Raw genomic sequence first — 24002 nt, forward strand, 5'->3', positions numbered from 1 at the left:
TCCTACAGCTCCTAATTGCACTTCCTAAAAATTGCAGTGTTTATGACTCACTCCACAGTCAAATGAGCCCATAAAGCACAGAAGGAAGACAACTATTGTGTGCCAGCTTTGCTCATGGTTGCAATTACGGTGACCACCAAGAACTTGGGCTACATGCAATCTATGGCTGACCTAAAAATGATCTGCTGGTCTGGCCCGATGCAAGCTCACAACAGCCGTTCTTTGCTGGCAGCTCCTGTGTGCTGCGGAGAGCCCTCTGCACGGTGCTGGACCTGACCGGCGGGGCAGAGCTCATGCTGAAGCCAACGTGTAAAAGTACCTGGGACTCCGATCAACCCCCCCAGACCGAAGCCAGTACTGCTGGTGATCACTGATCTCCTTGCTGGAGGCGAGTCACCCGTGCCACGTATGTGGAGAGATCTGCGGTCCAACGGTAGATGTGATGCAATGGCCTGAGTGTGCAGGTGGGAAACTCCCATCTGACCTGAATTTAAGACCTTTGGTGTTGGTAGCCCTAACTGCTGTCTTCCTGGGCCTGGTGCCCAGTCACTAGCCTGCTACTCGGGCAGAAATGTCAAAGAGAAGTCCCTATTCAAAGACGCTGGCTCTTCAAAAATAGTTCCTACCTTAGCAAGGAGGCCACAAAGAGCTTTGGGGGATAGGCTCAAAAACGATCATCTGGGTTCACTGAGTGGAAAGGATTCAGCTTCATATGTTTTTCCCTGCCCCCCACCCCATCCTAGAGGGCAGCAGTTTAGCACCTGGGGGTGGGAGGGAAACAAAACACAGAAATGAATAGCTATTATAAGCCACCAGTTTTCATTAACTTGGTACTGGGTGCACCGTTACTATGCAGAGCGAGTCAGCGGTGAGACTCGAGCACTCTCAGCGAGGGAGGGCGTGCACGGCAGAAGCCATATATCCTCACATTTAATGGCCTGGGGATAAGTGCCTCTTGATGTTCTGCATTCTCACAATACGACTCTGGCTGGTAATAGGTTTAATTTGGAGAGGTTTGGCCCCTTGACAGATGGTTTCCACAGAGAGTAAACAGAACTGGAGCACTTAAATAACACCACAGTCACTAATGAGATGATTATGGAAGGTGATAATTCAACAAAACGGACTCTCGGCAGCTTCCGAGAGCAAAGACTCAGGGGAACGGGACTTATTACTCCACAACTGGCACCCACATTTCTCTTCGCGCTGTTGCTACCATGCACAACCCTTTTAGGCAGACGAAAAACAACAGACAACAGAAAAAAAATCCCTATTTTGACAGAAGTGGCTTCCTCTGGGCAGTCCTTTGTGTTCGACAGGCTCTGGGTCAGACAAGAGCTGCTTAGGTACCCGCGTGGGAGGTGTCTCAGAAAAACCACACACAGGTTCAGGACAGACAGTACGGCCAGCGCTTTATGATCTTCCTCCAGCACAGCCACGGTCTAGGTGTTTGCAAAGCTAACGGTTAAATCAAGCCCCCCAGACCACTAATCGTTTCTGCTGCTCCTCTCTCACCTCCTTCCAATTTCTCCTCCCCCCTGTCTGGGGAGCTTTCCTTCTCGGGAAGGCACTCAAATCAAAGTGGGAGGAATAGTCCCATTGTAGTCAACGCATGAAAAAGCTGGCACCTCATTCCCTGGTCCCCAGTCACTAATCCAGTCTTCATTGGGGGATCTGTGGCCTGGGTGGGAGCACTCCTGGCTGTCCCATGAGCACCAGTTACTCTAATCCCATTTGCTCAAGCAGTTTGAACTTCCCATAGTTTAGTGGGCTGGGCCCCCCACCCCTAGAAAATCCAGAATTGCCCAACAGCTCTATATTTGACTTTAAAAGACACCATGCTCCAGTACTGAAAGCTGGCCCAGTCAGATGGCAGGCCCCCTCTTTACTTTCCTTGGTAGCTAACGGATGGATAGGGTTTGAACTAGGTTTCATTCAAGAACAGTCATGTCTTGCGGCCCAGGATCTCCCATCAGGGGAAATGTAATACCAGTCACTGACAGAGCAGATTGGGGCCTGAGCTTTCTGCACGGGAGCTCTGCCGTCATCTCACAGGACCATGGCAAGTGAGGCAGGAGGGAGGATGGCATCCATCATACTTGGGGATCCCAAAGGCATCCTGTGAAGCTTGATATCAGCCCAGGCCCAGGAAGCCGGAGCTCAGGGGCAGACATGGTCCAAGTGCCCCTGTGAAAACACCATCCTCAGTACAGCAGGGATGAGGCCTGCTGCAGAAGAGACGAGGGAAGATCACGGGAAACCGGCATGCTCCTCTCCCTTCTGCTGGCCTGCTCCGAGACCTCTGCCTTTAGGCAGCGAAGCCCTCTCTGACTTCCTCCCACTCCCAAATCCTCAGGCCTCCCCTGTTGCACCCATGGCTTACAAGCAGCCTGGCTGCCCTTGCAAACACCTTCTTCTGACAACTCGTTTGCTTCAGAGAGGACAGTGACAGGAAGGGGGCCAACAAGAGCCGCATCAGACCAGAGGCCCAAAGTGACATAAAGCTTCCTTTGAACTTCTACTTGGGCAGTCAGGTCAGTAGCAGCATCGCTCCAGTAGCCATAAATAAAGCAAAGACTTTCGCTACCCGTTAAACCACAAATATTTTTTCCTCCAGAGACTAATTCCTAAAGGCAAAAACAACAAACAGACTCCGGCTGTCCTGCACGTTCCCTGGGTGGCCTGATATCCGCCGCATCTTTTAGCCCCACCACCTGGGTTCAGGAGAGCAAACCAGGACTTACTTGCCCCTTTGTTCTCCCGTAGCGCGGGAGCATGTAGCTCTCTCCTACCTGCAGGTGCTGACCCGCTTCATGCATGGACAAAGGGGCTCTAGCTTCCAAAAGCACCAGCATCGTTCCAAAACAACAGCGATGAGAGTAAATTAAGGAAACGAACATACAGGCCGACTATCGGAGACAGCTTTTAACACTGAGCTCTGACTGGGAAGAATTCTCCCATGAGAAAGTTGAAGCCCATCACATCTAGCTCCTGAAAACAAGCCATGACCACCCTAAAGGGAAGAGATCTGCATCGGGAGATGGGCCTGCTGACCCAATGCAGACTTTCTATGCCCAGTTTCTATCTGGCGTTTTCTGATGGCGGAATGGAAAAGACAAACTTCAAGCTCAAGAGGCTGCTGGAAACTGAAGAAGAATTAAACCCCCGGCCCCGCGCAGAACTTCCAGCCGTCCAGGAGGCCCCGGGGGTTATTGGTTGAAACACAATGTCAGGAACCTGCAAGACCTGATTTCTAACCCTGCCACTCTTGAGCCAGGTTCTGTATCACTTCATTCACCTCAGGCCCAGTTTGCTCTTCTGTAAAGCGACAGCTCGCCTAGCGACATGCAAAGGCTGCTTGAGGAGGAAAGAGTGAATGCACGCAGCAAAGTGAACGTGCCAGTGCTACTGTGAGACTAAAAATGAGTCCAAATCAGTTTGTATAAAGAGGAAAAGCTACAGTCTGTCTCCTTCCAAAGTGCTGCCCCCCTGCACCTGGAGCCCCAGAAGGGGCTGGCTGCATAGAGAAAACATGGCCTTGCTTGCTTGAACAGATCTGCTTTGTGTCGATGAGCTTCGCTCTCTGGCTGGGTGCACGTGTGAGACGCCCTTTTGTCTCATGCCCTGAGTAACAACAATACATTATTAAGAAAGAAAAATCTCAGCACTGCACAGGGCACTTCCCATGCAGCTTTCAAACCACCACTTGTTTGCTTCCACACACCTTGGCACTGCTCGAAAACCCTGTGAGAAGCAGGCCCTAAGACATACCTTAGTGCATGAATCAAACAAGCCAGGCCCAACAGAGACAACAGGCAGGGACATACCAGAGTTATAGTGGTTACCAGGTCGACTCTTGCTTTGCACAAAGCTTTGATAACATGTTTGGCTTCTGAAACATGGGACCATGGAAACAACAAAGGTGATTAAGAACCAGGTGCGAAGCTGGAATCCTCTCACTACGTAATTCTATAATGCTGAAACCAAGTGCTGGTCTGGACACAGAGATCCTGGCAATAACAACACTGTACCGGCCTGGAAATGAATCACTTGGGTAGAGGGCACATACTTGCCCTTCATTTCCACTCCAAGTGCCCATTTGGCTTTGCACACAATGCCAGTTGCCCTGAAGAGCAGACTGCAGGCAGAGCAAGGTCACATCTCCTACCTGGGACAGCTAAAATCCCATCTCAACGCAGGCATCACATCCTGGCACCTCTTTTTGCACTGGCAAATGCAAAAAGAACATCCTGATGAAAACATGACATGATATGAATGAGAATGTGCTACAATCTTTACAGACAGACTGTAAAACACCCAGAAGTGGAATCGCTCCTAAGCTACACAGGTACTCAGGGTTACTAAAAACTTTCTGTAGTGCCTTTCATCCCACAGTGAGTCAGCCTGCACACACACTGACATGCAGCATCCAATAAGGGCAGCAAACACACTACGCACACCATCCCGCACTGCACAGGAAGAGGGGTAGTTCTGAGCAGGCCCCGGGAGAAAACTGCTACTTGTATGCTGCCAAATGTCATGCTGCAGGCAGGCTTCAGTCAGCGAGGTCTCACGCAAAAGACCCTCGCAAAATAAATTACAAATTAAATCAATACAGCTGGATCAGTAAGATGATACACACCGATGCCTTTCTTCAGCAATGAGGTGACTGAAGGCCCCGGACCAGTGCGATTACGCTGGGGACTCGCATGCTCAGAACCTCAGTCAGTCCATCAGAGATTTCTTTTCATGCTGTCCCTTTCATATCCTGCTCTATAAAGCCTGAGCACTAGCAATGCTCTGCGCAGTCAATGCAGAAGTTAGGTTTCATTGCACAGGGGAAGTTTATACTACTCTGCACAATACTTCCAGAGACAGACAACCCTTTGGGATTCATTCGGTTATTAGCCTCCTCTCCAGCTCCCGAGAAACAAATAATCTTTAGAATCCAGCTTTTGCATTTTTGCTTCTTCACATGTGTTTGAGACAATGACAGGACTGCAGCTCAAAACCCCAATCATGGCATGACACAGCAACACTGCCTCTCCAGGTTACCATGATTTTGATGACTCAATCAGCTGGGGCCATCAGCGAAATAAGACTACATGCAGAAGGGTTTTTTTGGTTTCAGTGGACTAGCACATGAAGTGACATCTCCCGAGAGCCTAGAAAGGAGACTCCTGGAAAGATGTTAAGAAGGCATTTGAGACAACCCTGGAGCTACTACTCTGATACACTGAACTGCTGGATGAAGCAGACATTTGATGGCAGGTAAAATGAAGGCACTTTATCCAAATGTTACACTGGGGACAGAAATGTTATAGACCACTGGTTTGCCACCTTTTTTTCATTTGCAGGCCCCTTTGGAAATTTTGAATAGAAGTGCAGACCCCTTTGAGTTGTAAGTGTGGGTATTCACATACTTGTGATTGATCACAGTCATGTGTCACGGACCCCTTAGACATAGTCTGTCGACCCCCAAGGGTCTGTGGACCACAGGTTGAAAACCACTGTTATAGACAGACCTGAAGACAAGGAGGGTGAAAAGTGCCCAGGGACCAGTGTGAGCTGCAGACCGGGATATTGGCATGTCTTTGATATGGCGGCAGCTCACAAAAAACCATGGAGTGTGCAAACCAGATCCTGGGGAAAAACCAACCCTTGTGTCCCCTTACCGGGTAGCCCTCTGTCTTCTTCTGGCACCACTTCAGCAGAGCATTCCTCTTGGAGCCGCCATATTCTCGGGCCAGGGCTGCTAACGGGTCCTTTCTCTCCACACTAATCAAAAGGGGAAAAAAGTAGCAAATATGTTAAGTCCCTCCTTCCTTTGGCTGCATGCGTTATGTGCCCATGATAAAAGAGCTGCACCAGGTCCTCTCATGGGAACCAAGATGTCCTAAGTCAGACACATTCTCGAGTTGCATTTAGATGGGACACAATTATGTACGGACCTCTGGAGACAAAGCCCTGAAGCAAAGTCTGCGTCACACGCCCATCTGGGGAGCACTCCGTACAATGCCAGCAGGTTCATATGGGACTGACTGACTCTCGTACCACTGCTTCCACCAGCCTTCACCCCTTCAGACACTGGCAAATTTTCAAGGAGCATCTGAAAAGGTGCCTGTAAAACTAGGGCTTTTGAGCAAAGCACTGAAGGAAGCTCCCTAATGATTCTGGGGCAGTGAACTCATCTCCTGCCATGTCCATGCAGAATAAATTCCTGACTAAACTTAAGAAAATCTGCACACCTTTTTCTTCACTGGTGCTAGCAACAATGGGAGCTGTGCTGCAGCCAGGGCAAGGAGCAGAGGACAGAGATTTCTGTACAGTAGTGGCCATTCTGGTAAGAAATTCGGAGGCTTGGGGAAGTCTGCTCCCCCGGCCAGGTAGAACAAGCCCATCTGAATGGGAAGGCATTAGCTAGCATGCCTAGCAGGAAGAGCCTGGGAACCACTGGCTTCAACACTCATTTTGCTGCCAACTGGCTGGGGGCTCCTGCCAACATGTTGCTTTTCCCAGCCCCGTGAACCAGTACCTGAGTTTGCTCTGGGGCTTCAGGCCGCTGGGGGTGGAAGTCAGCATTCTGCTGTTGAAGGCCATGGAGGGGGGCTTGCTCAGGGACTCCAGGGAGGGACTCTTGCGGAGGTAATGGTCAGGCTTCAGATCTTCGCTTCTCCCTTTCAGAAGGTCTGTGGGAACAGAACAAGCTGTCAGGCCCCGGCTTGAGGAGTTTGATTAATCGCTGCCTGCCAGACAACACGTAATCTAGAGCCTGTTGCTTTGATGCTAAACAAACGGACTCGGTTGTTCGCTAAGCACGCACGGGGTTAGGAAACCTTGAGCAGATAGAGGTGACGGTAACAAGCAGCGTCTTTGATGATTCCACCAGCGCGAGCTGGCCGGCTTCCTGCGATTGATGTTCCTGCCGGGGGCGGGGGCTCAGGTGAATACAGGGAAATACCAACATCTACAATCTGAAAGGTTCGGAAGTTGACACTGAGGCATCTTCACCAGACAGCTGGACGGGCCAACCCTTTCAGCCACCTGGTGAAGAGCCTTTCACCTTTTGGCTGCCGATTCAAATCCAGCTGGCAGTGGAAGTGAAAAACATCCAATTCCTTGTGCTCAGCTGGAAACGAGTTTGGCAAGTCTCAGCCCAGTTCCTAGGAGGTATCAGGAGGACTAATGTCACCACAGTTACCACTAGCAGGGCTCCCAGGGGACGGTCTCTGCAGGACCACTCAAGTTAAGTGAGCCATGGAGACCAAGCCCCTCTAGATGCAAATCCAAGGTGGTTTGGCAGCAGCATAGGGAAAGCTTGCACGAGTTAACTGGCTTGTCTCTTTCAGGGAAACCAAGAATCAAACTTAAGGACTGTCAAGCCTTTCCCTATCATCTGCAGTAAATCCGGATGACTTAAACCAAGCACTAGAGCTCGTTGAAGCCAGGACATTTAACTGCTTCTTCTCTTTTACCCTCTGCACATATGAAATACCTGCACATTAACTGGATGATTCCATCTCTTTTCACCTCCACTTCAACAAGAGCTGAAACCAAGTCACAGGGTCCACTGGGTGCCCAGAGAGCAAATTAGGGGATGCTACTGTGTTGTGCCATCACGCCTAGAAGTGCCACCTCTGGATGACAGGTCTTCAAGCAAGAGACACACTGCCAAAGCTAGCCATTAAATCCAGTCCCCCATGACCTTCTCCAAAGAACTGCTTGCAGTTTTTGCTTGGGGGCAGCCCTCCTGCAAGGGCTGTACTGAGAGCGCGGAAAAGACCTTACACTTTCTTACTCAAAGCGTGAGTTAATAAAGCAGGTGATTAATCTTAGCTCTATAGAAATCTCAGAACTCCTATTACTCTATCCAAGCTCGTGTGCAACGCTAGCCAAACAGCAAATAGTCCGCAGAGCCTAATCGTTTGTTGTTACAGTAAACAGTTCCCTTGATAACCATCTGTCAGGGCAGGAGAGTCCTGGATCATTACTGACTATTTACTCAACCACTGCAGCCACTTGTGGTCTCCTGCTCTTTGCAATCAAAGTGTTTATACCTTCAATTAAGGTAATGGTTCTTGTACACAGAAGAAAGCGGTAAAGCTGTTCCATTCGGGGCTTGTTTACATGGGAAACAGATAGCCGGGCAGAAGCAGAACAGTTAAGTGGAATAATTATTCCAGTCTAGAGTCGCCTTTTTTCTGCAACAGCATCCACGCAGAGTTAGGCTGGCTCTTCCGCTAGGTCTCTGGTGGTCAGTTTTACTGTCTCAACTATCCCCAAGTGCCTGCCTTGGGGAAAAAGAATAGGGATAAAAGTCAGATGGAAGAGGTGTATCTGGAAAGGATCCAAGGGTTTTTGAACAAAGTCCCCAGATTCACCCCACCACCTCCATGACCTCCCATCAGCTTCTGCCTGTCCTTCTGCCCCAGTCGGCAGGGCTGGGGGTCACTCGTTAAACACCGTCCTTTTCTCTTTAGCTTCCAGCCAGATGGCTCTGACATGGTCTGGCTGGACACCCCGGGACGCGTCAAGGACGTGGACAGGTCCTGAGTGTTAGCAAGCAATACCAACCCTGGTGTTTAAATAAGGTCTGAAGAAAGAAAGGAGTGCCGAGAGCTAATGTTGGGGCTTCCCCTGCTCTGCCCAGACAGGGCAGCCTCCCAGCTAGGTACAAAGCACTCGTTGGCACAACAAGCTACAAGAATGGTGGCAGAGCATATGCATGGCCGGCCCGTCAGGAGTCAGTCGGTGGTGGATATAATGCTTACAGCCCCCCTCAGATATAGCGACAGCAACCCCATGGGCATGCCGCTGACAGCCTGGTCTACACTCGCGGGTGCTGGGTTTTGTCCCAGGCTCCGCGCTGTTACGGAAGAAACACTGCTGTCTGCCTGTGCCGACTGTTATTCTGGGAAGCAAAATCAATTCAGGGCAACACCCGTCGGGGGTGACGTACTGACATTTCTGGGCAAGCAGCATGCGGCACAGCGTAGAAAGCTGGTTTCACACACTGTAGCTAACAGAGAACCACGGGACTTAACCACCCACCTCCCAACTCCATCTCACAGGTATGGTTTCTATGGGGAGTATTTTTCCCTTCCGTTCTGCAAAGGGCTTCATCCTGTTCCAGGGCTGTTTTAGTTTCTTTGATGCTCCCCACACACCCCGACTAGAACCAGAGGTATCTCCAGGGGGAGAAGGAGAAATACCCCATCAGCTGCTTGGCTGGCCTCTCTCTCCCACGCTGATAACCGCAGGCAGTTCTGCACCAACCGCAGGGAGCAGGCTGCGCTCAGCAGGACTCACAGCAGTGGGCACATCAGCAAATATACTTGGAAGGGAAGAAACAGAAGTGGGGAGAGCCCCTCTGGCATCACATGAGGAGCGGGACTCACTGGTTTCACCCCTACTGCAAATGCCAATGGGAAGGGGAAGGTGTCAGTCCAGACAGAGTCTGGCTCCAGAAACTCTGTCCTTGGCAGGGCTGGATCCCCTGGTTCTTATTTAAACCTGGGCCCTTTCCCTCCAGTTCCCCACTGGGGATCACCTGAATTCCCTAGAAACTGGGAAAAGTAAATGCCCGATTTCTAAATGCTTGATGCAGGAAAGCGGGAAAAGAAACACTGGGCTTTCCTTCGTTGCCAAGAGCTCACACCAGAATTACTCCAAAAGAGCCGTCCACTCTGCTGGACTAAGTAAGTCCAGAAGCATCCCCGCACATCTGGCCCTGATGTGCTCTGAGCGATTGCCCAGCAGTTTCCTCACGCTGCAGCCTCCAGGCGTTACCCTCTCCGCTATTTGAAGACTGCGTCTGTGCTGCTGGCCAGTTTCCCATCACGCACTCCATCTGTGCCTGGCTTCTCCAGAGCCTCCTTGCTCTTCATCTACAGGAAACCATCCACCATTTCTCCCAATTTAAATAGCCACAGAGAACAGATGGACACCCATGGACTGACTCTTGCCTTAAGCAGACGAATATCCTATCTATGGCAATGCACATACCACATTACATGCAGCAATTGATACAATTAGAGAAGTAAAGCAGGGAGATGAAAACTTCTTGCTGGCCTCTGAGAGCCACAAATGCACGCTGTGGTGAACTGGCATGAACGTGCCGGATGGCTCCTGGAAGGCCACGCTAAGGAACTCAATGTGGATTCACAGGGAAAAGTGTGGTACAAGCACAGTTAGGAGAAGACATCATCCTGGATGGGCACAGAAGACACGAGAGCTTCCAGGGACCCAGACGCAGAGCGAGAAGGAAGAGTGCAGGACACCTGAGGAGCCCCCTGGAAGGAGAGGGGGTGGAATAATGCTACAGACAGCATGGGACACAGGGGAGGGCACCTCGCCCCCAAACTATCTACTGATATTTGCAGTGCAGGGACTTTGTGGTTGTTGGGCTGGGCGATATCAGGCTTGAGACAGCACTGCCTGGAACGGTGCCAGCAATGAGATACCAACCCTACACCTTAGGCCTGGACTGCACCAGGTATCCCACACTTCCTCCAACTTGTCCCTGCCTACAAGTTTCCTGCTGGAAACTGCAGGACAGACACCAGAAAGTAATGCTCTGTTCATAGACAATGAGCTATGTATCCGCAACAGGGTACATTTGGGTCATATTACGGACCCCACAGCACCCTGTTGTGATGTTAGTCGAACGGAGCCAGCCTGGAGGTTATTATTATGGAGACTGCTTCACTCTGAATCTCCTTGGGGATATTGTTTAATTCAGTACTGTTTGTTTGGGGCTTAGATCAACTGCCTTCTGGGATTATTTAGATTGGAAACACAGCCACTGCAATTTCATTTCTGTGAGAAACTTCACTGAGGATGACTAGGACTGGATAAACCCCAGATACAGCGAGAAACTGGGGTTCGTGAGATACTTGTAGAAGAGTTGATAAGTAACCATGAGCTGCTGCCAATAAATGGCTTGTATGGAATGAGGTATTAGTTGCAGCATATTTTCCTTTGGACAACTGTCCACATCACAAAGACTCTCCCTCGAGACATGCAGTCCTTGAAAGTCCCAAGCTGAATGTTTGTATTTTCTTAATTAGAGGAATTTTCCCTCCCAAGTATGAAAATACATGCTTTTTTGCCACTCTAACTTCTGATCTAGTTGCTCAGCTCTGTGCTGGAAGCAGGGACATGCCCATGTGCAGTCTCCATCTTACTGCCCCACCACGTCCTCATTTGATGGTTTGGAGATGGCTGAGAGCTACTCATTGGTGTACATGAGTGGTGCGGGAGAGACCACTTTTCTCTGGTATGCCCTGGCTTTGCAGGACAGAACAGCACTGGCTTGCTGGTGCATTGTGAAGTTGTCAGCTGTCAACTGCTCTAGTCTTAAAATTCAACTCAAATGACATTTTAAAGGCACAGTGACCAGTTCAGAGATCTGCTGGTGGCTAGCTGTGAAAGGGGGCTACATTTATTTTCAAGGACCGGTGTACAGCTGGAAGAGCTGAAACTGGTTTTCTGCACTGATGAGCAGCATGTACAGTCCCAGGCAAGATGCCCTCCAGAAACCCAGACAGAATTGGGTTGGGTTTCAAAGGCAACCAGGCCCTTCCAGTGGTGTTGTGACCTCCACCCTCTAGTTCTTGGTGTGACAGGAGAAGCCAGCAGCAGGGACAATGCTGCCATACTCCTCTTGCTCTGACCTGTTTGTCTTGAGCCGTGACAGTGAAATCTTAACTAGGTATTTAAAAGAGCCGGGCAAGGAACTGCTATCAGCACAGAGAGAAATGCCCAAAGCCACCTCTGCCAGCGAAGGGGTGGAGACCAAGTGTCCATTGCTCACCAAAGTTTGGGGGCATTTCACTGAGGTCCCTTCCGACCCTAGCATCTATGAATCTAGATGACCATAACATCCCTTCTGGCCTTCAAATTCATAGATAATGGTTTTGGTACTGAAGCAACAATAGGTAGAGATAATAAAGATAAGGGACTGCAGAGGAGGAAGGAAAAACAAATGCTGGCAGAAACGACTATTACGTGACAAGAGAACAAAAAGCAGCGCGTGAAACAAAAACAAACCCCTGTCTCGAGAACTACGGGAACTGACTTTACTCGGAGCCCAGATGGACGGCTCTTAAAATGGTTGCATCTGGATCTGAAGATGTTTGGTGCGTTTCAGCTGAAACCCTACTGCAAAACAAACAAAACCCCAAAGAAAACCCTCTGGACTTGTCCCAGATACAGGCATACTGCAGCAAACACAATCATCTCCTATTCCACTGGCTGGATTATGGAGGTGCCAGGGATATTTTCGGGTGAAGAGGGCAGGTTTGCATTGGCATAACATACCAGAGCTCTTCTCGAGGTCCAATCCTCAGGGGAGTGCAGCAACAAAGTAAAATTGATAAGATCTCTCAAATCTAAAGGCACTTTGAAGATACTGTTCCTTTTTCACTGTGTTGCTTGGACTAGAGATGAAGTGGAAGGATTGTCTAGCTGGAGATGGAGCATTTGAGAGACGCTATGCTGGTATGTATGTATGTATTGTGATTTACCTGCAAGGGGAAGGTCCGGAAGGTCCGGGTGTTTGGCAACTCCTTTGCTGGCTGGCTTTGCATTATTGTAAACAGAATGTCTCTGCAAAAGAAGCAAGCATAGAAAAATCCATCAGAAAATGTGCCCGGCGTGTCTAATGGCTAATCAGAGAAAAGGTCTTCCTCACCCAGGGATGAAACACCGGAAAGAAGGGCAAAGAGCACTCTGAAATAAACCTGCCCAGAGCCCTGCAGCTGGCCAGATCCTGGGATAACGCTTCTCCATTAGTACCAAGCGGTTTGGCTCCTTTCAAGGAATTTTCTTTTCTTAACCAAATGCCAAAGACAATTTAGTGCTGTGGGCCCCAGGGGACATCGCGGGCTCTGCCGAGGCTCTCCTCCTCCACCTACTGCCCCAGGAATCGGACACAAAAGAGCTCCTTTTCACAGGCCCAGTTCCCACCCTTAGTGTTGCCCGCTTAGTCTGGCATTAATAGAAGCTGCTAGGGCATCTGTTTAATCATCGAAACATAGACAATGAGGGCTGGAAGGGACCTTGGGAGGTCACATCTAGTCCAACCCCCTGCTCAAAGCAAGACCGTCGCCAGCTAGATCATCCCACCCAAAGCTTTACTGAGCTGGGCTTTAAAAACCTCCAGGGATGGAGATCCCACCACCTCTCTGGGTAACCTATTCCAGTGCTTCACCACTCTCCTCATGAGAAAGATTTTCCTAGTATCCAACCTAACCTCCCCTGGCTGCAGCATGAGCCCATTGCTCCTTGTCCTGTCGTCTGGCCCCACTGGGAACAGTCCAGCTCCCTCCTCTTTGCAGCCCCACCGCAGGCTGCTACCAAATCCCCCCTTGGTCTTCTCTTGTGCAGCCTAAATAAGCCCAGTTCCCTCAGCCTCGCCTCACCAGTCGTGTAAAGTCTTTAATCTCATTCTTCTTGCTACCTTTTCTGAGTCAACAAAGGAAATGCACGCTCACACTTGCTAAGTACTTTTCCTGGGGTCACCCATGCTCCCAATCACCACTTCAATGTCCCGTGCTTGCAGCCACCAAAACAGGCATCCTCTGCCTTCTTTTTCGGGAAGTCTGTCACACATTTAGGCCTCGGTCCTGGAAAATGGCAAGGACCTCAAAGTCCTGTTTTAGCCCATGAGGTGCGAAGTTCACCAGCTTGCAGGACCAAACTTTTAAAAATGGCCTGTTTTGAGGTTGCTTTTTTGGGGATCTGAGCTCATTTGCCAACCTGTCTCATAGCTGTCATGGTCTTTTTTTTCCAGTGGCCCATGATTTTCAGTGAACGCATCCCTAGTTGGTCAACCTAGAATATCGACTCAGCTGCTTCTGGCTTTTATATAATCACCAGCGGGGCTTGATACAGGAAAATAAGCACTCCAGCTTCTGGAAAATAATTGCAGGCAATGAGGAGGAACTATCACCCGAGAAACTGTCCATCATACTAACTAGCTACAGCACACCAGTGTGAGAGAAGCAGACCTTGACTTTTTTCTGGGTGTACTTAAAGCAGACCTGCCCTTATTCAAGCATCCTGCTTTAGTTAATCTGATCCCGTGACACATGAACAGCATTAAAGCAAAAACCAGAGGCTTAGGCCTGGAAGTTAAGGGGCAGCAACTACTCCCCTAAGGGGAGATAGTAGAGTAAATAAATACCAGGACTCACCTGACTTCCACTCGTCATTCTACTGCTTCCCATCACTAGAAACCTGACCAACTAGCAATGCTTGGTAATAATGGGGCGATTGGCTTCCAGGGAATAGGTAATTTATTCCTGTTTTGTATTTTCTTCTCAATAAAGAAACTGTTTTGGAATCAGTCCTTATCAGCACTCATTAAATATCCATAAAGACTTCATACGACCCCAGCACAAACGGATGCACAAAGGCCCAGCTGCTTTTATAGGGGCTGGTAATGTTATGGCATGCATGCTACCGCCAAAAGTCAGAGAGTGTCACTGTATTTGCTTTCCCATCAGTCCCACAGATCTCTTTTTTTTTGGAAATATCACATAACAGCCCTGAAGGCTACTAAGAGAATGCTAATTGACTGATGCTGTGACAATCAGTAGCACCGCGTCCCAGAAGAGGCTTGTTCTGGGAAGAAACCAAGATGTAACAGCTTATCCATCAGCCCTGAAGAGCTGCTCGTTTCATGGGCACTTGCAGGATAGCTCCCCAGGCACATCTGTCATCTCTCTTCTCCCTACCCTTCTCAAACGCACAGGCTAAATACCCGGCTTAGTTTGATGCTTATCACAGCTCAATCTAAACGATCACAACTTACTTTTCTGGTCAATGCTGATTAAAGTTCTGACCTGGATTGCAAGGAGTTCACACCCGCCCACTGGGACCCTCCGCCTGGAGATGAAAACCAGCTCGCTTTGATCCCTTTTGTTAGGGCTCCAGCGTTTGATGTTCCACAGAAAATAAATAGATGGGCTTCCCTTTCCTGTCGAGGCAGCCATGTGCATGTTGATGTGCTGAAGGTATACCACAACCGGAGCAAACCCTGCGATTACCCAGCTCAAGATCTGTTAGTACCTGCATAGGGGAGACGGCAGCTGCCGGGGCCGTCCTCACTGGGATTCCACTCAGAGGGCTCCGCGGGACTTTGTGAACTGGGATGCTCTGCCCAGCGCTACCTGGAAGGAGAAGAAAAGGCAAAAGGGAACCTTTCAGATCCAACCGAAAAAACGGGGCATGACGTTTTCTCCCCCTCCTTTCAGAACAGGGACCCAGTGGCTTTCTGGTATTCAACTGGCAGCCACCCAGTAGCCTCTGTGCACTTCTAGCACTGCCAAAAATTTCTATTGGGATGTTAGATGAGGGCAACAGATGTCATAAGCACGTGCTGTTTACTGCTGCGTCCTAAGTGTCTGTAACATCCGTGAGAAACTGAAATCGGCTCTGACCCCAGGTGCTGAACTCAAGTACCTGAGCAGCCCAGATCAAAGGACTTGATCAGCGACTTCACAGTGGCGGCAGACTCCGGGGGAGTGGGGGACGCCCTGCTCACGCAGACTCCTTGCCAGCGGTTGGTGGTGTCTGCCTCCGTGGGGTCCACCTCCTCCGCGGTCAGCCTGCACAGCAGAAACCAGAACAAAGTCAGAGGCAACAGGAAGCACAAGGCTGAGGTGAAGGATCCTCAAACACGGCAGGAAAGGGAAGTAACTGCTGGAGCACGAGTTCTGCCTGCTTGTCCTCAAAGTGCCCAGCATAAATCCCTCGTGCGGCCAGAAATACCGGTCCATCCCATCGGTGAGGAACCCGAGGGAGAGAGAAGAGACCTGACTTGCCCAAATGCAGTTAGCCACGTTACTGTATCCTCTGTGCTTGGCAGTGCTGACACCGCCGCTGGAATACTGCGTCCAGCTCTGGTGTCCATGATGCAAGAAGGATGCGGGTAAATTGGAGAGGGCTCAGAGAAGAGTAAGGAGATTGATTAAGAGATTGGAAAAGCTGCCTTACAATATAGTAAAGAGCTCAACAGTTCAGCTTATTCAAGAGGAAGTTCAGGTATGTCTTGTTCACAACCAACAAGCCCTTATGTGGAAAAGAACCTCGGTCTCTTCAGTCTAGTGGACACCAGCATCTCAAGGCTCGTGGTGGGAAAGCAAACTGGACACGTTTGAACTAGAAATAAAGCACAGGGGTTTGTTTTTTCTAGCAGTGGGGCTAATTAAACTGTTCTGATGATTACCAAGAGCTGTGGTTGATTCAACACTGAAAGTCTGTAATTCAAAACCGCCTGTCTTTCTGCAACACACACACTAAGTCAAGCACGGCAAGCGCACCCAAGGCAGGGACAGTCAGGGAAGTCCTTGCTCTGTGTCATGCTGATCAGACTAGAAGATCGGAGAACCTATCCATAGATTAACAGAATTTATACACAGACTAATAAATTCATATTAAACATCCTGCTTACCCAGAAGCTGAGTATACTTTCCTGAGAGCCCTTGGGGCCCAACTTGGACCTCAGTCAACTAGAGGCTGGGTCTGGAAAAGCTCGAGTTAGGTGGCTGAGACCGATTCATTACAAACCAAGCCTGTATTACGTTATGTTCAGGGGTTGCCAGCAGCCAAAGCTATGTGGACTGATCCACAGCTCCCCCCATGAATAGGTGAGATGCGTGCAAAAAGTAGTCAACAGGCAGAAATGAACTGAGAATGGAGCGGTGGACAAAGCCCTTTCTCAAACTGCCTATGGGGCTGCATGACTCCTGCTGGGCTAAAAATAGCAGTTAGAGGCGCTTTAATTTTATCTCCCTTTTGGCATCACCGGGAGGCTACAAAATGCAAGAGGGCTGGAGGTGCCGTGAATGCGACAGAGAAGAATGACTCATGCTTGTGTTGCTGGCAGCGCTCAAGGATGTGCTGTCTAAGCGCACACTGGGTACTTCTTTGCTAGTTCACCCGGGCTCCTGCGTGCCGGGGGCTTCCGGATGCAGATGGCTCAAGAAAAATCCATTTCAGTCCCGTTTTCTGGCTAGGCTAATAAGGAGAGAAGGAAACAGTGGGTGTGACATTTGCCGAGGTCAGAGGGATACCATCCCAGGTTTTGATGGGTAGCCTTAAATCCCCTTCCTCCCACCTCCTTTGCCCTGCACGGCTTCACGAAACACAAGCAAGTTGTTAAGAGGCAGCAGTGTCTGAACTTTATTTGTAAGGAGGTACAAAGGCCCAGAGGAGGCTGGCCTCTGCTGAGACGGAGCCCCATCTCAGGATGCCCAGCTGGCCACGTCAATGCATTGTCCTTTACTTTACTTCTTTAAAGGAGACTGCTGTGCAGAAGGGCTGTGCAGTCTCCAAGGCAGAGTGAGAGTGAAGTTCACTGCATATAACCAGAGTCTGAAAGGCTGGCGAGTGCCCACAGACCTGAAAAAACTGTGACAGCTTGGGGGCAAAGCCAAGCTGAGGTTTTGCCTTGACAGATCAAAGTCCCAGCCCAACTCTGGAAGCCAGTCCTAGGTTTTGTCCATGGTGAGATGCACACCATGAGCTGTGGGTGAATGCTACTGACTCAGAGATACACATACCCTGAAGCTATTAAACTCAAGCATTTCACAACACAGAGGTCCTCCTGAGTGGAAACCTCTAGACTGAAGCCATGTGGAGCAATGCTCAGGCATTTGGGCTCGGCTTCAATGCACATCCCACCAGCCAATCCAAGATGCAATGGGGAACATGAGATTTGTGTGCCTTAGTGCCAAGCCCTTCACTCAAAACACAAGCAAAAGCTTTATATAAAAGAGTAAAGACTGGATGTTACTGGGGACCTGGCTTTCCAGCATGCTTTCAAAATTTAAGGTGGCAGAAATAAATCTTGCAAGAGGAAAGAATTCAGAAAGATGGCATGAGAACATGACCCAGTAAGATTAGTGCCAAGCCAGAGCTGAAGACCAAAAACAACTTTTCCCAGTGCACGATATAGGTTTGGCAAAGACTTAGGGGATATCCTGGGTCTTCTTAATGAAGCCTTCCTACAGAAAGGGCAGAACCTGTGCAAAACAGTAATTTATGGTCGCGTGCTTTGCTTCAAACACAGATGAATGCTACACACAGCTCGAGGCAGCAAGTGCCACTAGCTGCAGCGCAGCGGCTTCAAGAGGAAGCCAAAGCACTTCAGCCGCAGGGGAATTAAGAGAGGTTTTACATACCATCATCATTCACTTGATCCCCAGGAGTGTGAGAGAGTTGAGGCAATGAGCTTTCCTCTAATGCCAGCAGCTGGTCACTGTGTTTGTTCTTCAGGTCTGGATTACATGAATAATAGTGAGTCAACAAGGTGCAAACTTCAGGGTGCTTAATGCGTTTATTATGGGGCTAAGCAGAGCAGATGATGGGAGGGTGGAGGGGGGGCTCTGTTTGTAATGCTCTGACCGGCTCCTACAAGCAATGTTGTCTGCAATGCGTTACTGTGTACTCTAAAAGAGCTGGTGGTTTCCTTGGTTTCACTTCCTGACACTGCCATCATCACAAAGCAGCTTGGGAATCCTCCCAACTTCCAGGGGAGACAAAGAAGAGATGCACACAGCAGCTAATACACAGAACAGAAAAGAGGCCAAGAGCAAGCAGCAGACACTGCCACACAGTTACGTATTTATTTTGCACTTCAATGCACTTTTCAACATATAAAAACATTCAACAATTGCCAGCACAGATGGTAGAGAGGCAGCACGAGTGCACATACACGCATGTAACGTGGCACAGAGATCACGCCAAAGTCACGCTGGTGCTTAGCGCTTCCCTACAATATCTTGCCCTGAGGCCAGGCTCCCGCTACGTCTTCTTGTCCTGAAGGAGGAGTGGGCGCCGCAGGCCCAAATCATGGGATCCCAGTCCCACGAGGGAATGAATCCCAACCGTCTCATGACGAAGAAGGTACTTCTCTGTTCCTCCTTGGTGTCTAGGAAAGCTGTCCTGGTATCTTCACCTTTCAGGTACTGCAATGGCTAATCTTCCCTGACTGTATACATCACCTGAGTTAAGGGGATGAGAATGAGGTTCTTTCAGGGGAGGGTTATTCTTGTCCTGAGGGCTTGATGCATTTCTTGCTTTTCCTCCTGATCGCTCTGTCTGCCATCCACATAGGCAGGAAAAACAGCTTGTCTTGACCTCATGGATGCTTTCTTCTGAGTAGAAGTCCACAGCGAGAAATGCCCAAACCTCAAATGTACTTTGAGTCAGATGCTACCACCTAGCGGCAAGTCTGTTGTCACCGTTGCCTCCACAGCCTCCGAAACACCCAGGCAACCAAACAAACACTGCACCTCCCTGCGTGGCTTTTTATCTCGGAGGCCAGTAACCTAGTCTCCATGGGTGATCTGCACTTCTTTGTCATACCCACCTGCAAAACCCTACAGCCATTAGAAAATATATGTAAACCATGTTATATATCGAGTACATAACATGTGCGTGCACAAAATATTACAGATGAGACACACACACAGAAACACTTTTCTTTTTTTAACTTAAAAAAAAAAGGTAAGCTCAGATTTCCACCTGAGAGAAACCGCCATCCCCCAGAGTCAACAGGCAGTTCAGTCCCAAGGCTTGGGCTTCTAAGATACCTTTGACATTGTTTTAAAATAGGTTCAAAAGGGTTTCCACCTCAAACCATCCTCAGGAGACAGAAGCCTGTTGAAAGCAAAGGATCAAGCTCCTGCGCAGGGGAGAAGGTGGGTCTGAACAGCATTCACACTTTGGGATGCACTGGACTTTTGCAGGGCAGTGATAATCTGAGATGCTTTCTCCAGCTGAAACTTCCTTTTTTTGGGTTGAAGATACTGTCTGAGGAGTCCCCCAGGCCTGGCTTTGCAGCATGCCAGGGCTCTGCTAACTGGCAGAGATCAGGCACCTATGGAAACAAAGACAAATTATAAAACAAGTTATATAAAACAAAGCTCAGCAGTGCAATCATCAGTGTTTTAGAATAATTCCCATTTCCCCCCTAAACATAGGGGCAGCAGAGCAGTGGTTACAATTCAAGAACAACTTGCTTTTTCCTCCTGAGGGGAGATTAAAGGGGCCAGACACTATCCAAGAGACTGCTTCTCAGCCAGGCATGCTACATTGCATTTCCCCTGCCCCTCACCCAGTCTTCTTCAATGCACAGATGATGGAGGGGAAGGGAAAATACAATGCACTGTCCAAATTCCCCAGGGACGATCCCCCTTGGGGTGGGCTGCAAATGGTGAACAATACAGAGGGGGAAGCAATACTGTCATCTACTGGCACCTAGGCACACATTGCTTGGACTACCACTGACCTGGGGGGGTGGTTAGAAAGTCAGAAAGGTCTCAAATCAAAGTTGAAAGGATATTGGGACCTCATTTATTTCTTCTTTTCCTATATCTAAGAATCCTTATTCATTAAGGCGGAAAGTCAATTAGGCTTACATCTCCCCATTTATACCGATCAGTGGTTGGGGTGACATTCTGGGACTGGGATGGTCCTGCAGACTTCTTGAAGTCGCTCTGTCTTGCTGTCCCATAGAGGCAAGCAGCATCAGTGGGCCACCATTAGCAAGTCATGATCTGAACAACAAGGGAAACATGTCTCTTGGATGGGAAGGAATATTTTTAAAGGGCATTTATGAGCATTTTCCTGGCTGTCTTCCTCCCGGGCAGTAGAACCTACTCAGGAACTACAATGAGACTCTGTCTGCTCCAGCCAGGGCTCCTGTTTCTGGTTTCTTACACCAAAAGGGCTGGGATAATCTTAATGTGGCCCCCAAACCCTGCAGAGTGGCTCAGTATAGCAAACCACAACTCAACCAGGCTCCTGTCTGAAGCCCCTGGTTTTCTCATTTTAAGAGAGAACAACGTGAACTGATCGAACCTCTTAAGACAGAACAGCTGCAAAAACACAGGCACAAAGGAGCAGCACATCAGCACATACAGACTGACATTAGGGTTTAATACACAGATAATACAAGTTTAATTCCAGGAGAGAGAGCATGTAACACTGCCATGCTGCGGCATTGGAGATGTGGCTACAGTAGGAAGGGTGGAAGCAAATTAGTGGGATAGGGGAGAGTCCTTCTTTAATGCCCTCCCTTTGAGCAATCGCATGTTCTCTTCTGTTCTAGGAAGTGGGTCTTCAGGATAACGTCCTGGCCCAACCGTTTCCAGCCTGGGTTTGACTTGCAGTGCATAGTATTAGCATCCCATTGCACATGTAGCAATGCATGGGGGATGGCGGAACAACCTCGCCACCTTAACGAGGAAGCACAAGGGTCAGAGAAAGACAACGCTTTACTGCTGCTGGCCACGGTACTGGCAGAATGGGTCCAGAGTGTCAGTGCGTACGTAAGTCAACTGGGCCTACGCGTGTCCTGCGGACACTTGCTTCCCTTGGCAGGGCACTGGACCCAATCTCAGATGGCTTTTCCAGCACTGATATTTATGGTCATAGAGCAGCTACCTTCAGGCCTGTGTTCTGAGTGGATGAGACTGCAACAAATCACCACCTACGTGAACGGACTTTGTGCAACAGCGGATTGCACAGTTTCTGCTTTTTACGTCAGAAAACAACCATGCATCCGGTGCAAGGCATCATAAAAAGCTCCGTTCCAAACACGCAGGGGTGCTGGCCTATTCCTTTCACTTGGACTGATGTTGGGGCACGTGCTAACACTAATTCCGGACTGAAGTACTGAAGTAACTCCTCCACTCCCTGTCTCGCGTCTTTGCCTTATCTTTTATCCCCCCGCCCCCTCCGACATTCTTAGTCACAGAATTAGACAGTTAATCCATGTTAAAGGTGTCTTTGAGAGGCTCTTACCTTCATTCAGATGAGCTTTGATGACCTCATCAGGGCATTTTCTGCAAGTTCTTTGGCTGTTCCTGAACCAAAAATGACTTTTTCTCTGATTAGAAGAACGTAACGGTGAAACAAAACTTAGCTGGAGACAGGAACTCGGGCAGCCACAAGCCAACGCTAAAAGGCAGGATCTCTTGGGAGGTAAACTGGCTTCAAGATCAATTTATGATAGGGGTTCCAAAGAGCCTCAAGAGATGGCGGAGCTATTGCCAAAAAAAAACAACCCCTTTGAGCAGCAAACTCTTTGGAAGGTGCATTCCCCAGGAAACTTTCACCTGGGACTGTCTGATGTCTTGCTGAATGCACAGCTGCTCAGCATTAGCAAACAGGAGGGATATTTTATAGATCTGGTTTGTGCTACAGAAGGTTTCTGCCAGGGCCCAGGCTGTGGCAAAAGCCACCGCATGGACAAGAATTCAGTGTTGACTCCGAGCAGTAGCGCTTACGGACTCTGCCTGCATTGAGATCAAGTGCTGCCCCAAGACTTATCAAATAAAAGCGGATTGGGACCTGGGTAGGATTAGTGGCCTCAGAAATGGGAGGGTAGATGGGATTGTAGCACTGGTTACCACTAGTAGCTTTGGGGGCTTCAGGGATTTGCTGAACAAAAACTCAGTACAAGTTTTCAAATGTCATTGCCCAGCACTGGGCAGTCGGCTGTTCTAGACTCGGATTTATACTGCTTTCTGTCTCCTGTGTGCCCCTCTGCATTGCAACTGCACCTCGAACGGCTTCTCCACAGGCGGCGTGTGATCCCCGTCAAATCTCTTACCAAAAATGTGGGACAGATGCAGAAACTCAGCTCAACATCTTCCCTTCACGAAGAATTTATGTTGCCTACTTGAGATTACATTTCTGGTTCCATGTCCAAAGTAATACAACAAGGAAGTCTGACAGATAGGCAAGCAAAACAGAGACAGACAGATATAAACACAAGCTGGAATTGACTTCTTAATTAAAAGCATATCATTTGGGGAATCGGATTAGACCTGAATTTCATTCTCTGCCTTGGTTGGAAGCTCCTCTTATTACCACAGCAGGAAAGGTAGTCTGTCTGAACAGGCCCTTCTGGAACCGTTTGCACATTTGAAAGATAGCACTCTGCTTTTATAACTAGAGTATGCTCAACTGAGGTTTTCTATGTATCCCGTTAGAGGCCAGCTCCTCCCCAAACTTTCTTAGAATTAGGCAGTTGATCAGAATTAATGCTTTATCCTAAGAGCTGTGATAGCACAGTTAGGAAAAACAACCCAGTTCTGAAATCAAGAGTCTTTCCCCAGCCTCCCTTAAAATTTGAGGGAACTGAAAGAGGGGCTGCTTATGAGCTGGTTCGAATCTTACTGTTGCACTTGGGCTAATGTCTAAAGCAGAACAAGAAGCTGTTTCCCTTGCCCTGCTCGAAGCATCTGTGATATCGTTAACAGCAGTGGAGACTCTGAATCTGAGTCCTGGCTGGTGATATGATTTTCATCCTCTTCTTCTAAGTCAAGATATACTCGCTGGTAGCTTTTCACTCTGCACAGACTGGGGACCCTGTTACTGAACTTGGATCTTAACACACACACGCTTTTATTCTTTTAGCAAGCACTTCTGTCCATCTAAGCCAGGAGTTGTGATTCCCGCTTCCTGATCCTTTACCAGTTGCACTCTATTCATATTCTCCCAGCTTATGTATGGGCCCTGCAGACAGCGAGCAGTAAAAAAACACAGGCAGCACAAGCTTTGCCCTATGTCCCCTGAAAGGAATGGCCAGTGGTTGCCACATTCATCTTCTATGGGCCGACTGGGTGAGAATGGGCAAACAGGTCCAGAGAAGCACAGAAAACCTGGCATGTTTCAGGTAAATGGTGCCACTGTTTCTGTTGCTTAGATGTGCAGCTCTCGTCTCACTGCTCGATAGAAATTTAAGCCTCTGGAGCTCTGATCTGGCTGTGTCAGTGAGCAAGAAATATACTGCATGGCCCTGCTCCCCTTTAGAGGGGCACCGCCCCTACTCGATGCATCCATTTCCCATGTCTCTAGACAACACTGTTCACGTTGTGCAAAGGCCCTGATATAAAGTCCCCTCCATTGACTCCAACTCCGCTTAACTCAGAGCTGTCCCGTATTGGTAAAGCAGCTCTTTCCACCAAAAGAGCACAGCG

At 49.1% G+C, this 24002-nt stretch overlaps 1 protein-coding gene across 5 annotated transcripts in view; it reads right to left on the reverse strand.

Annotated features, from left to right (window-relative positions):
• The window catches only part of SPECC1 (sperm antigen with calponin homology and coiled-coil domains 1), a 117303-nt gene that overhangs the window by 23915 nt on the left and 69386 nt on the right, over positions 1 to 24002 (reverse strand). For 4 of the 5 annotated variants that reach the window (XM_019545771.1, XM_019545769.1, XM_019545770.1 and 1 more), the window contains 5 exons: positions 15469 to 15614; positions 15076 to 15176; positions 12528 to 12609; positions 6536 to 6689; positions 5676 to 5778 (listed from right to left, as the gene is read on the reverse strand). In XM_019545771.1, coding sequence (XP_019401316.1) covers positions 5676 to 5778; positions 6536 to 6689; positions 12528 to 12609; positions 15076 to 15176; positions 15469 to 15614 — 586 coding nt within the window. Of the gene's footprint in view, positions 1 to 5675; positions 5779 to 6535; positions 6690 to 12527; positions 12610 to 15075; positions 15177 to 15468; positions 15615 to 18621; positions 19892 to 24002 lie in introns of those variants that run through there. The other variant, XM_019545773.1, reaches the window with a different exon arrangement.

Source organism: Crocodylus porosus, unplaced genomic scaffold (genome assembly GCF_001723895.1).
Source record: "Crocodylus porosus isolate Cpor-Errol unplaced genomic scaffold, CroPor_comp1, whole genome shotgun sequence".
NCBI classification, from domain to species: domain Eukaryota; kingdom Metazoa; phylum Chordata; order Crocodylia; family Crocodylidae; genus Crocodylus; species Crocodylus porosus.